Here is a 13,059-nt window from a genome sequence, read left to right on the forward strand (position 1 = left end):
TTCTCTCAACGCTTAACACTGTTATCAGTTGCCTCTTGAGGTTAGATTTACACCGAAGAAAAATACCCTTTGATTTTGCCGGACGCCTTTTTTTGCCGGTCATTTGTTTAGGCTCTGTGTCGTTTCAAAGCCTCTTTATAAAGGGGCCGTTTCTTTAGCCATTTGTGTATCTTGAACCTGTAAAATGTTTTAGACACTGCGGTGCGATGATTCTCTGTTATCCAATGCGTCGATTAGCTTCTGTGTTTGCCCACAAACACACAGCCGCCGCCACACCTTACAGCAATTACCTGTAGAGCACCTTGAGACGTTCTAGGAGCTGTTCAATAATCCTCGCGTTAGATGCAGCGCCTTTTTCCCGTCAGGAGGATGTCGCAAAGTGCTGCGCAGTATACACTGCGGAGTGTACATCGCGGTATACAGTGCAAAGCACAGTGACTACTTTGTAGGCAAACGCGGCAGTGAATGTGCACACAAACAGTCCCACAAACAGTCATGAATTGAATGACCAGCAATTTGCGGGGGGGGGGGGGGGGGGGGAAGAGACAAATTCCCTTCTCTTTTCCAAGATCAGGCACATACAGGGACAGCATCTCAAACAGTGCAGCCCTCTGCCTCACCCTCCAACCCTCTATTGCAGCAGCATCTTAGCCTGTGGTTGAAATGCAAGGACTATATTTATTATTATTATCATTACTTATTATTATGGACATCAATATCTGACCTCAATGCGATGGCCTGCCTGTCATTGGCTTGGAAGTATGATATCTGCTGCGTTTTGAGCCCGGTATTATTTTGCATTAATTGACATTGAAGCCAAGACATTCCATGGCTTTGGATCGACAGGATTCATCGCTGAAAGAGGAATCACTGTAACATAAGCACTAAATTTACCAGAATTTAATGTCATCAATTTCCAAGAAAGAACCTAATACCGCTCGGGTCGCTCCAAAGATCTTTCTTTTCGATAGAATTCTCCTGTGCCTGTTTATTTTTAAATAAATATTTTTAAATCATCAATCGAATGGAGGCGAGCAGCAGAAATTAATATAAGCTGGATGTTAAAGATCCTGTGGTGCACTGTGAAAAGAGAAGGGAATTTCTCTCTCCCACTGCCCTGGCCAGAACCCTCCCCCAAATAAAAATTGGTCGCTCCCTCCACGAGCTGTCCGTGGGGACGTCGCCGGGCGCGATCGGCTGCCGCGTTTCACCCACGAAATACGCAGTCACTCCACTTTGCGGCGTATTATCCTGCGAAGCGCTTTGAGATGTCTCGAAGACGCGATGAGGTGCTGTGCAAGTATTCTTCTTACTATTGTCCTCTATCGAATGCCAGGGTTATTATTGCTGTCGTTATCATTGTATCAAACGCAAGGATTATTATTGTGCGTTACCCGGGGTGAAAAATGCGATGTTTCGTAACGGATTGGCCGGGATAATCATCCCCGGTGGCCGTGAAGCATCGCGTTTTTGCTGGCACCAGCCATCTCCTCGCACGCAGCGCCTTGGGACGTCCTCCTGACGTGAAAGGCGCTTTATAAATGGAATCTTGTTGTTGTTGTTGTTGTCCCACCCTGTGCTGCCCTCTCTTAGCTCTCTCTCTCTCTCTGCACCTAACCCCCCCACCCAGCTGCCGCCCCCCCCACCCCACCACACCACACCGCCCGCCTTTCTTTCACCAAAAAAATACCCTTGCGTTTGGTATACTCATCCCGTCCTTCGAGACATCTCTGAGCGCCTCGCAGGAAAGTGAAGTGACTGTGCATTTGATGGGCGAAATCTCTCTCTTTCTCTCTCTCTCTCTCTCCCTCTCTCTCTCTCTCTCTGGTAGGCTGAGAAATAAAAGTCAGCAGCCACTTACTTGTAAGTTTCAATGGGAGGGAGGGGAAGGAGGGAGTGTGTGTGTGTGTGCATCCATCCATCCTCGCTTTAAGAGCTCAGTTCCCTTGGCAGACAAGTTGCTGGTTGCTCTGTCTGGTCGGAATGGGTTTTTTTTTGTGAATGAAGCTGGTTATTTGTGAATGCTTTCGTCCATTTCATTCATGTTCTTCCCCCTTCTTTCCCTCCCTCTCTCTCTCTCTCTCTCGCTCTCTCTTCCCCACCCACCTACCATTCCTCCTCCAATCTTTACAGACTAATACAGACTTGTTGATGTCAGTCTCAGGCTAATAAATGCCCCTCAACAGTTAACAATGGAATACAGAGCAGACGCCTATTTGGATCAGCAAGTTCCTTACACCATTGCAAACGTGAGTGTTTTATATAAAAATATATCTACATTTATATTAAAAAAAACTAGTGGGGTGTGAAAAACATCTGTAAAAATCAAAGCGGTTTTAAAACGACACACAGATTTTTGCTGGTATTTTTTTTCTTAGCTAAAAATGTACTTTATGTATATATATATGTATACACACACACACACGCACAGAGAGAGAGGGAGAGAGAATCCAAGATATGAAGTTAGATTTAAGTCGTGCAAAAGTTGCAGCTGCGACTTATTCTTGCACATCTGCCAACTCAACAACGTCGTTGCGAAGAGGTTAGTCTTAGTTTCCTTTGGTTTCGTTTGCTGTTTGTTTTTTCTCTTTGATCTGGGAATAAAGTTTCGCTTTAGTTCAGTTGTTTTTACGTGTGGGAATTTATCAATCCCCTTCGACTTTTATTATAAAAGGTAAAATGAACTCCTTTCCCTACCCCCCACTCCCCAAACAAGTAAATCCACTCGACGTTAGTCGAGTCCCTGAATCAACGTAACGAACCGTTCGTTATTTTCCCTTGCACAGAAATTGCGCGACAGCGGAATTTACGAACCAGCCCCTCAGACCAGGAAGCGAAGGCACCTCAACAAGGAACTCAGTCAGGAATCAGAGGGTAACTCACCACCACCACCACCACCACCACCACAACAACAACTTGCATTTATTTACACAGCACCCCTCGCGCAGGATAGCGTCTCGGAGCGCTTTCAAGTTAGCACTTGAAGTCCGGCTCTGCGCCGGTAAAACATCAGATCGATCCTCGCGTTTCAACACAGCCGCCGCTCGGGTCTTCGAGACGTCTCGGAGCGCTTCGCGGGACGCGCGGTAAAGCGGACGGCGGGCGGGCGGGCGCAACGGCCGTGTTAGCAAAGCCGCTGGGAACACGGCAACCCAGGAGGGCGTTAGACTTGCGGCTTAAGTCGTTCGAAAACCTCGCGGGTTGGCGTATCTCTGCTGTATCTCGCGCTTCGGGTTCGAGCTGCAGCGTAAAAGTCGATGCCGAATAATAACGATCCTCGCGCTTGACAACACGGCGCCTTGTAGCACGTCGTCGAGACGTCTCGGAGCTCTTCGCAGGATACGCTGTGAAAATGGGTTGACCGCGCACTTTGTGAACGAGAAGTAAAACTTAAGACCGCAACATATTTATTTCGGCTCAAGTTAAAACTTACCCCCCCCCACCCCCACCCCCCACCCCCCACCCCTCCTCCTCCTTGAACCTCTTGAGTTTTATGTTCACTTCCAGATCTTTTTCACGATCTTAGCCAACTGCAGGAGACTTGGCTCGCAGAAGGTGAGTCTGTTTTTAATTCCATAAATATATGTGTGTGTGTGTGTATATACAGTGTGTGTGTGTATTGTAATATAAACTTTACTTTTCACCTTTACAAGTAAAGACGTTTTTAATATAAAAATAAACGAATCGCTCGTCTGGATTCGGTTGAGAGCCTTCCAATTTGTATTTATTTTTCAAATTGATTTTTTAAAGGTATATAAATGTAAACTGCATTCCCACACATACGCACACACACACACCTATCAATGTTTAATGAGACACCGCGCGCGTGTGTGTGTGTGTGTGTGTGTGGTGTGTGTGTGTGTGTTCCTCCCCCTCTCTCGCACTCTCTCTCTCACATTCCTTAGGGCTTCTTTGTTAGAGCTTCGCACACTGTGACTTCCACATATTTTCTTGCATTTCGCCGTTTTGTTAAGGGCGGCTGTTTGCCTCTCGCTGTACAAACTGTAATTTGTTGTTATCCTTGTTGTTAAACCCCGTGTTTCTCTCAGCTTGAAACTGAGACCGAGATCTGCAAACCTTCCTATAAAATACAGGCGCCTGCGCTTTGTCAAACTGTAATCTGCCGCTTGCGTCAGTCCAGGATTATAATGTGGAATCAAGATGTTTATGACTGGTGTGTCTATGTGTGTGTGTGTGTGTGTGTGTCTGTGTGTGTGTGTCTGTGTGTGTATCTGTGTGTGTGTCTGTGTCTGTGTGTGTATCTGTGTGTGTGTGTCTGTGTGTGTATCTGTGTGTGTGTGTGTCTGTGTGTGTATCTGTGTGTGTGTGTGTGTGTATCTGTGTGTATGTGTATCTGTGTGTGTGTGTCTATGTGTGTGTGTCTGTGTGTGTGCGTATCTGTGTGTGTGTCTATGTGTGTGTGTATCTGTGTGTGTCTGTGTGTGTGTGTGTCTGTGTGTGTGTGTGTGTCTGTGTGTGTGCGTATCTGTGTGTATCTGTGTGTGTGTGTGTGTGTGTGTGTGTCTGTGTGTGTGGGGGAGAGGGGATTTCAGGCTGGGAAGATAGGCTTTATCCTGTTTTTAAGGAAACTTTTCTTTGGTTAAACTTGAGGCAAAAAAACACCTGGATTTAAGCGTTTGATTTCAATCACAGCTTTATTATTTTTCAAAACCTCACTCACATCTCTCTCTCTCTCTCTCTTTCTCTCTCTCTCTCTCTCTCGCTCGCTCTGGCTCTCTCTCGCTCTCTCGTTTCACTTCAGTTCATTTCGTCAGAGGATTTCTTTGCGAAATGAGTGGTTTCTTTTCAAAACAATAAGGTGTTTTGGGCTTAGAATGTCGTCCGTCCCATTTTTGTCTCGAGGCTGGAAGGGTCTTTAGGTTAAAGGCATTTCGTTGAATCTTTTTATAGTCGTTACCCCCTCCCTCCCTCCCGCTCTTACCCCCCCCCCCCCACACACCACCACCTCCCAGTCTGTAATCAGAAGCCGTCAAAACAATATCAAAGTGCTCTTGCAGAACCATTCTCAAATCCAGCCTTTCCTGCTCGTAGGAAATAGCTTCTAATCTTACCTTTTTTTTCTCTCTCTTCTCTCTCTGTCTCTCCCCCCCCTCTCCCCCAAAGTCCCCCGCCCCCCCCCCCCCGCCCGTCTCCCCATCCCTGTTTATATTCTTTCCAATACTCAACCTTATTTTTGTTCAAAAGAAGCTGTTTGTCAGATTTCATTTACTTCGTCTAAACTGCGTACACACTTTTCTTTGTACCTAATATAAAAGGGGGACGGGACGTGGGGGCTGGGGAACAATTAGGGAGTGGGGAGGGGGGAGTAGTGACTGAGAACGAAACGTGGCTAATTTTAGCCGCTTTAATAATAATAATCCTCGCATTTCATACGGCGCCTTATCACATCGTTCAGACGTCTCAATGCGCTTCACAGAGTACGCTGTACACATGGAGTGACTGCGTCTTTAGTGGGTGAAACCTGGAAGTGCGGAGTGTAGTTTCAAACCCGGCCCCCTCCCCCTGTGTGTGTATTTTTTTTTTTTTGCTTTGCCAAATAAGCAGATCGTGTTTTTATTTCTTATTGCTATTATCGAGAAAGGGAGCGGGCGGGTGAGGGGTTATCCTTACAGTCGGATATTTTAGCAGAGGAGGTGTTTGGGGCTGTGTTCCTGTGGATTCGAGACTCTCGTGTGTGTGTGTGTGTGTGTAAAAAAAATAGGGTTAAAAAAAAATAAAGGGAAGTTTGGAGGTTCTTAAAGGAAACGGCGGGGATTTTAGGTTGGAGCAAAACCTGACCAGTATCTGGTCCTCAAAGCCTTGACGTAAGCTTTCTTGTTTGGGCGCTGTGTCTATTTCACCCTTTAATTATTGTACATTTCAATGTACTTCTATTCAGGTACTTAAACACCTTCACTCTCCTCTCTCTCTTTTTTTCTCTCTCTCCCCCACCTCCCCCCCCACCCACACACCCACCTCCCCACCTCCTTTCCCCTCCCGCCCCCCCCCTCCCCTCCCCCATTGATAACCCTTAAATCAACCCAAATCACACACACGCACACACGCAAAAAAAAAATTGATCCTTCGCTTCATGGATGTTCTGTGGGACGTCGCTGTGCGCAAATTGGCTCCTGCGTTCGCCTATGAAATTCAGAGTCGCTGCGCTTTGCAGCGCTTTGGGATGTTTCGGCACGGTAAGGTGCTCCAAACTCCGTAAGCGGTATCATTAAATGGGGCTCATTTTTGATTTGGGGGGGACATTTAACATCTCGTCTCGCTTTCGCTCTCCTCCCGAGGCGCGGAGGTGAAATGTGCAGCGTTTCGGAATGTGGTCGTTGCCGCTGTTGTTTAAACGGAGCTAATTTAGTGACGATAGTTCTTGAAATTGTCATTTTCCTCCCTCCCACCCCCTTCTACCAAAAAAAATTTTTTTTGCGGAGAGCGCAACTAATCCATGGGGGGGAGTGGGAAGGTGGGGTGAGGTTTATGGTCACAAAGGAATATTTTGGGTGGGGGGGGGGATTGTGGGGGGGAGCGGTTTGTATAATTATTTTTTTTAAGCTGGAGATCAGAGCGATAAACTGGTGACCGAGAGCAAGGATTCCTCCTACTCGCTCCTGTTAGCCCTGTGAGCCAAAGCGCTAACGGCTCGGAAATCCTTTCCTGACGCCGCTCTCGATCTCGCCCGGCATGTTGAGGGGGTTAAACACCCCCAAACGCAATTAATCCCCCTTCTTCCCACCCCCCCCCCCCCCCCCACCCCCAACGCTCTCTCTGCAAGCCTTGGGGGCGTCTTGCTAACCTGCGCCAAATGCTCTCCGGATTGTCCGCAATACTCGGAGATTTATGAGAGAAAGAGAGAGAAAAACTAATGTCAGTTCAGCGACTCAAGCTACGAGAGATGATGCATCATTCGGGTTAACGTGGCAAGTGTATAATAATAATAATAATAATAATAATCTTAAGTGCATGGACTTGCTATCAGTGACGCCTTCTGCTAAAGTAAATATTTCAGTTGTCCTCATTGAGTGTTTTTATTGCCCCGTCACCTCCATGGATAATATTGCGGTCACTGGGGGCCGGGCAAACAATGGTTGCATTATGAGGAATAAAGAGAGAGAGGGAGAGAGAGAGAAGGAGAGAGATAGAGAGAGAAATTGCCTGTGATTTATGTGGTATATCCTGAGGTGGTGGTGTGAGCGCAGTTATGTGAGTCTGTGGCGATTTCCAGAGCTCAATCGCAATGTTTTTCGGAGTATATTTCTCTACTGAGTAGATGTCCCAGAGCCGAGCAGAGCAGTGCTGGGGGTGGGTGGGCTGTGCTCCCTCAGTTGAGACATTAAACCGAGGTTCCCTTCGCCCTCACCCCCCCCCCCACCCCCCACCACCCAAACCCAGACCCACCCGTCCGCTTGTTCCCTGGAATGTTTAAACACATCCCATGGAACTATTTGGAAAGAGAATGGAATTTGTTCTGTTGTCCTGGCTGACAAACTCGCCTCTTTTCAACCCCCTAATACCCCCCTTCCGCACCCCTCCCCACCCCCCCCCCCCCTTGCCCCACTGTCCGTTAAAATAATTTATTTAATCCGTGGCTGTTCGTGAGTCGTTGCTGCGCGCCTATTGATTGTCCACCTGCAAATTACACAGTCACTACACTTTACGGTAGTTCTGGCAAAGCGGTTCAAGGCAACGTTCCCCTCCCTTCTACACCCCCCCCACCCCCACACCGACACTCAAGGCGAGGATTATTACTATGATTTAGTACTATGATTAAAGCTCAAAACATCTGCTTGAAAGGGACGTAGGTGTGATGTGTGTTGTGCGCGTGTGCTGTGTGCGATTGGTGTGTGTTGTGTGTGGGTGTGTGTTGTGTGTGTGTTGGGTGCGTGTGCGCGCACGAGTTTGGATGGAAAAAAAGTTTATAACAGTCAGATGTTAAGACTGGTCAAACGGTCTTTTTTTTTGGGGGGGGGGGTTATTTTTTTTGCCGATGCTGAACTTTTTATTCTTTCATTTTTCCTCCAATCTTTCAGCTCAGGTGCCAGACAGCGACGAACAGTTTGTGCCAGATTACCACTGCGAAACGTGTGAGTACATTACTTTACTTTCCCCCCCCCTTCCCCCCCCACCCCCTTCCCTTCTCTCTACGCCTGTGCGGTGTTGGTTTTGATCGCGAACGCAGGTTGTTTTTCCGCCTCGAGACCTTTTCTCTGGGAAAAACTCTCGCGTAAATAGAACTTGCGTTGCCGTCCCTTTCGCGGAATCCTGAGCCTTCGCTTGGTCATTTACTGCGTGACTTTATTTTTTTCTCTGAGCGTGTGAGACTGTCTCAAATTGGCCCGTGTGTGTTTTTTGGTTTTTTTCGGTCTACCAAAGGAATCGAAGTCATTTCACTTTGCGGGGAAGCACTTTGCTTTCAGATGTGCTCCCGATGTGAAAGGCGTTGTATCTAACGCGAGGGTTATTAATTAATATTATTATTAATGTTATTGGCGGCTTTCAGACGCTTCCGAGTTAGAGGGTTCACTGTGAAATCCCAACGATTCTTATTATTTAATACGAATTACTAATAAGAAGAATTATTAAATAACAACAATAGCAATAATCCCACCCTCTGGAATTTCATTCCAGAGCCCCTTTACCTCACCCCCGGAGGGAAAGCGAGGGAGGGTTAGGATATGGGAGGCTTTATTGTACAGTAGATCTATTGATCATGGGTCTTACGTTAGTAATCAGACTGGGTTTCTGATGGAGAAGGGCCCTTTTGTCACAAGCAGAATAAAGTGATGCATTTAAGTCTCTGATGACATTTCGTCCACAAAATACACTCTCAATTCACTTTATATTCCTGAAGATATGATAAGGCGCTGTGTCGAGTGCAAAGATGATTATTATCATCACCTTTACTGTTGTCTTGTGATCCGATATTTCAAGGCATTGGGTCGCAAGTCACTAACAGCCCCCCTTTGCCTCGATGTTTTTTTTTAATAAGACAAAAAGTTTGGACGGGGTTTAAACGCTACTGGAAAGAGTTTGCCCTGAAATGTTCAGAAAGTACTGAGAGCGAGTGGGGCTGTCATTGATTTTCCCTTCGCTGTTAGAAGTCAGAGTGATGAATCTTTCCCCCCGCGCCAGCACAGAGGGAGGTAGTGGTCAGGGCCACAGAAATGGGAAGAGGTGACCGATCGATCGTGTCAATTATTGGAAGTGCCTCGTTTCTCTCTATAACCGGACAGTCTCCCAGTTGATGCAGTCTCCCCCTCTCTCTCTTTTTTTCTCTTTCTCTCTCGTTCTCTTACTCTCGCTCTCATTCATCATTGGGGATTTGGCTGATGGACTGAAATCAAAGCGAGTGAGGGAGTGGGGCGGACAGTGTGGGTGGGGGGATGGGGGGGGACAGTGTGGGTGGGGGGAATGGGTAAGCGGGTTGGGATACGGAACGTAACAGCAATCCTTGCATTTCATGTCCGGAGGACGTCTCAAGGTGCTTGACAGTATTGGCTTAAACCTGAGCTGGGTGGCGGGGGCGGAGGGGAAAGGATTGGAGATGGGTGGGTGGTTGGTGTGGAGTGGGGGGGGGGTGGGGGGGAGAAGATAACCGAAAGCACGGTCAGAGATGCAGGTCTACAACGACAAACAGGCGAAAAGTGAATTTACAGTGAAATGAAGGGAATTCACGGGATAACTGCACCCTGGGAGGGAGGAGAGGTGGGGGGGGGGGGGTGGGGTGGGGGTGGAGAAGAGGAGGGAAGGGAGGGTGGTTGGGAGGGTGGTGGTGGTTGTGGGGGGTGGAATGTGCCATAGGGTCTTTTTCATCCCACACCCTCCCCTTCCCCCATAAGCACTGCAAAAAGAAACCGGGTTACGAGCATCTCCTCGGTGCCTCTCACAAGGTGGGAAGGAACAGACGAGAGGCCTATCCAGCAGTCGGGGGGGTGTAGGGGGTTAAGTGTTGTTTGGCGATGAGGGGTTTTGATGGCTGATGGATCTCGTTGCAGAAATTTGGTTTTTTTTAAAAAAAAACCTTCCTTTATGGGTCTGTCAGTGTCTGTCTATCATCCGTCTCTCAGTCGGTCAGTCTGTCTGTATATCTGTTTGCCTTTTCCCTCCCTCCTTCTGTCAAAAGCCATTTGCAGCTCACGATTTCCCCCCCCCCTCTCCCCCCCTCTCTCCCTCCTCTCTCTTTTCCGCCCCCCCCATCTCTCCCCTGCTCCCTCCCCTATTCTCCCCCTCCCCCTCCCTCCCTCCTTTCTCTCCCCTTCCCGCCAACCTCCGCGCTCCCCCCCCCTTTCTCCCTCTACCCTGCACCCTCCTCCCCCCTACCTCCGCGCTCCCCTCCCCTTGCTCCCTCTACTCTGCCCCCCTCCCTCCGCGCTCCCCCCCTTTCTCCCACCTTTCCCCCTCCTTGTCTCCGCACCTCCCCACTCTCTCCCCCCCCACCCACCTCTTCTCTCCCTTCTCCCCCTCCCCCCCGTCTCTCCCCTCCAGCCTTGACCCATAAAGTGAAAGCAGGCAAACCCTTTGCGTTCCTTTTTTTTATGAATGGAGTGGTTGTAATTCTATAACAGTGGTAGTGGGTCATTAACAACAGGAAGCGCTGACTGTATATGGTCATTAGTGTGTTTCATAGGTTCATGAATGGTCAGCGGGTCTCGGGAGATGCCTCTTGAGGTGGTGGGGGGGGGGAAGGTTACGTAATATACCATTTCCCCCCTCCTCTCTTCCCTCCCCCCCCCCCCCCCCCAACCCCACTCGCACATTTGCCCTCTGCACAGTCAGAGATTTTCCCCACTGCGCTCTCTCTCTCTTACTCTCTCTCTGTCTCTTTCTCTCTCTCTCTCTGTCTCTTTCTCTCTCTGTCTCTCTCTGTCTCTTCTCTCTCTCTCTCTCTCTCTCTCTCTTTCTCTCTCTTTTAACGACACTTTACATTGATTTTTCAATCGCTCAACCTTCGCACAATGGCCACTGACTGTCACTGACAGCACCACTCAAAGCAAGTTTCCTTAAACGTTTATTTTCTACTTCACTTCTCTCCCTCCCTCCTCCCTCCCTCCTCCCTCCTTCCTCCCTCCTCCTCCTCCTCCTCCTCCAACAACACCTCGTCTGAAAGGCTTTTGTTGCAATGGACAATAATCCATAAGTTACTGTAAAGTAAATCGACTGTATATTTTGTGGGCGAAACGCGGCAGCCGATTGCGTCCCCCCCCACAAACAGCCGTGGATCGAGCGACCAATTTATTATTATTATTACTTTGAAGGGATTATTACCCCCGGAAAAGCAATTTATTATTATTATTATTATTACTTTGAAGGGGTTATTACCCCCGGAAAAGCATTCCGCTAATCGACCAACAACTGGGTTCCTATTTACTGCTGGTAAACAGAGGCGTGTGCGCGTGTGTAGGTGTGTGGGGCGAGTAAGGAAACTCGCCCAAGGTTTCGCCCTGACCCGACCTGACCCGCCCGGGGAATCAAACCCGGGTCCTCTCGCTTGCGAGGCGCGGGTTCTAAACCGCCGAGCTACAGGAACTCCACAAAGCGCGGCGGCTCTGTATCTCGTGGGCAAACGCGTCAGCCGACTGGCGCCCGGCGGGGGTCCCGCAGACGGCCGTGAAGCGAACGACCAATTTCCGATCTTTTCGGGGAAAATAAATCTGGGGACGCCGGGGGGGGGGGTGGGTGTGGGTGCGGGGGGTGGAGAGAAGAAAAACCCGGTCCTCTTTCCGACTAGCGCGGCGAGAGCTCTTAACGGGGCACAGACGGGGAGCTGGGTTTTCACCTTCCAGTGTGGCAAACCCTCCCCGCGCCGAAACGATTCAGATTCGGGAGCGGCGCTTAAGACGTGACTTAAAAAAAAAAGGGAGAACCATTTGCCGTTCTCCTTTAAGCCTCGGAGCCAAATGACAAGGGATCCAACAGACTCGCAGCATTTTTTTTTTTAAATGAAGCGCTGTTCGAAACGGCTTTGCTGTGAACTGTTGACGTCGAGCGATTTTCAAGAGAGAGAGAGAGAGGGAGAGAGGGAGAGGGAGTGAGGTCGGCCTGTAGGTAACTGAACGAGGTTGCGGATGTGTGCTTGGCTGAATTCGAGCTAAGCCGCCTGCTTCCTGTTTAATAAAAGCGTCTGTCTGGGCTCCACACGCTGCCTTGCCTGTCGCTGGGTTTCATTCTGACCGAAACTGCGTCACCTCTGGTGTTTATTTGCTGTTTTAAAGGAGTTGGGTTGTTTGTTCCTGAGCGATCCAGATTTTCCACTCGCTGCGTGTCCTGGACCCATGACGTCAAACTCCGGGCAATGAGGATTGTTAGAGTTTATTTCTTCATGACTGACATCTCCTCGCGAATAAAGACGGCTCCCGACCCCCCCGCCCCCCGAGTCCCACGGACTCTCACAGTCAAGCGCTGTGGCTTTTTCCGTTGTTGTTGTTGTCGTCTTCTCGTCGAATTTCGTCCGATGGGAAGAAGAAAAAAAAAAGCCCGCGGCCTTTTCGCTTCACGGTTGTTTTTAATCCGTGTATGGTTTTACACACAAAAGAAAATGCCTCAGTCAAAGGGGGCCGAGTGGCCACAGGAGAAAGCAGTTTCTCTCTCTCTCTCTCTCTCTCCCTCTTGTAAAGTCAGTCGCTTGCTTTCCCGGCTGTTTGTGGAACGTTGTCTTGCGCAAAATTGTCTGCCGCGTTTCGCCCACAAAATTCGCAGTCAATTCACGTTAACGGTGTAGCCTGCGAAGGGCTTTGAGACGTCTCGAAGACGTGACGAGGAGCTAATTCAAATGCAACCATTATGATTATTATTATTATTAATTAATTAACTAAGACCGAACGTGCAGAACGCTACGCCATCTCTTCACCTAAGTTCGGTCGTGGTGTCTGAACCCACAGTCTCCACCTCCTCCACCCCACCACCAGCAGCTCAGGGCAATTAGACAAAAAAACATCCACTGAAAGAAAAACAATCTCAAGTGACTGGATGTCATGTGTACAAACTGCCTACAAGACCGTGGAAGCACCCGGAGAGGTTGTGAGAGAGAGAACTGGTTTACAAGGCTTATTTATT

At 48.7% G+C, this 13,059-nt stretch overlaps 1 protein-coding gene across 1 annotated transcript in view; it reads left to right on the plus strand.

Moving 5' to 3' along the window:
• etv4 (ETS variant transcription factor 4) overlaps positions 1 to 13,059 on the plus strand; it is a 28,858-nt gene that overhangs the window by 3,221 nt on the left and 12,578 nt on the right. The window contains exons 2-5 of the mRNA XM_042343345.1: positions 2,134 to 2,249; positions 2,787 to 2,874; positions 3,508 to 3,555; positions 8,037 to 8,090. Coding sequence (XP_042199279.1) covers positions 2,193 to 2,249; positions 2,787 to 2,874; positions 3,508 to 3,555; positions 8,037 to 8,090 — 247 coding nt within the window. The 5' untranslated portion in view covers positions 2,134 to 2,192. The remainder of the gene's footprint in view (positions 1 to 2,133; positions 2,250 to 2,786; positions 2,875 to 3,507; positions 3,556 to 8,036; positions 8,091 to 13,059) is intronic.

Source organism: Callorhinchus milii, unplaced genomic scaffold (assembly GCF_018977255.1).
Source record: "Callorhinchus milii isolate IMCB2004 unplaced genomic scaffold, IMCB_Cmil_1.0 Scaffold23, whole genome shotgun sequence".
Classification (NCBI taxonomy): Eukaryota; Metazoa; Chordata; class Chondrichthyes; order Chimaeriformes; family Callorhinchidae; genus Callorhinchus; species Callorhinchus milii.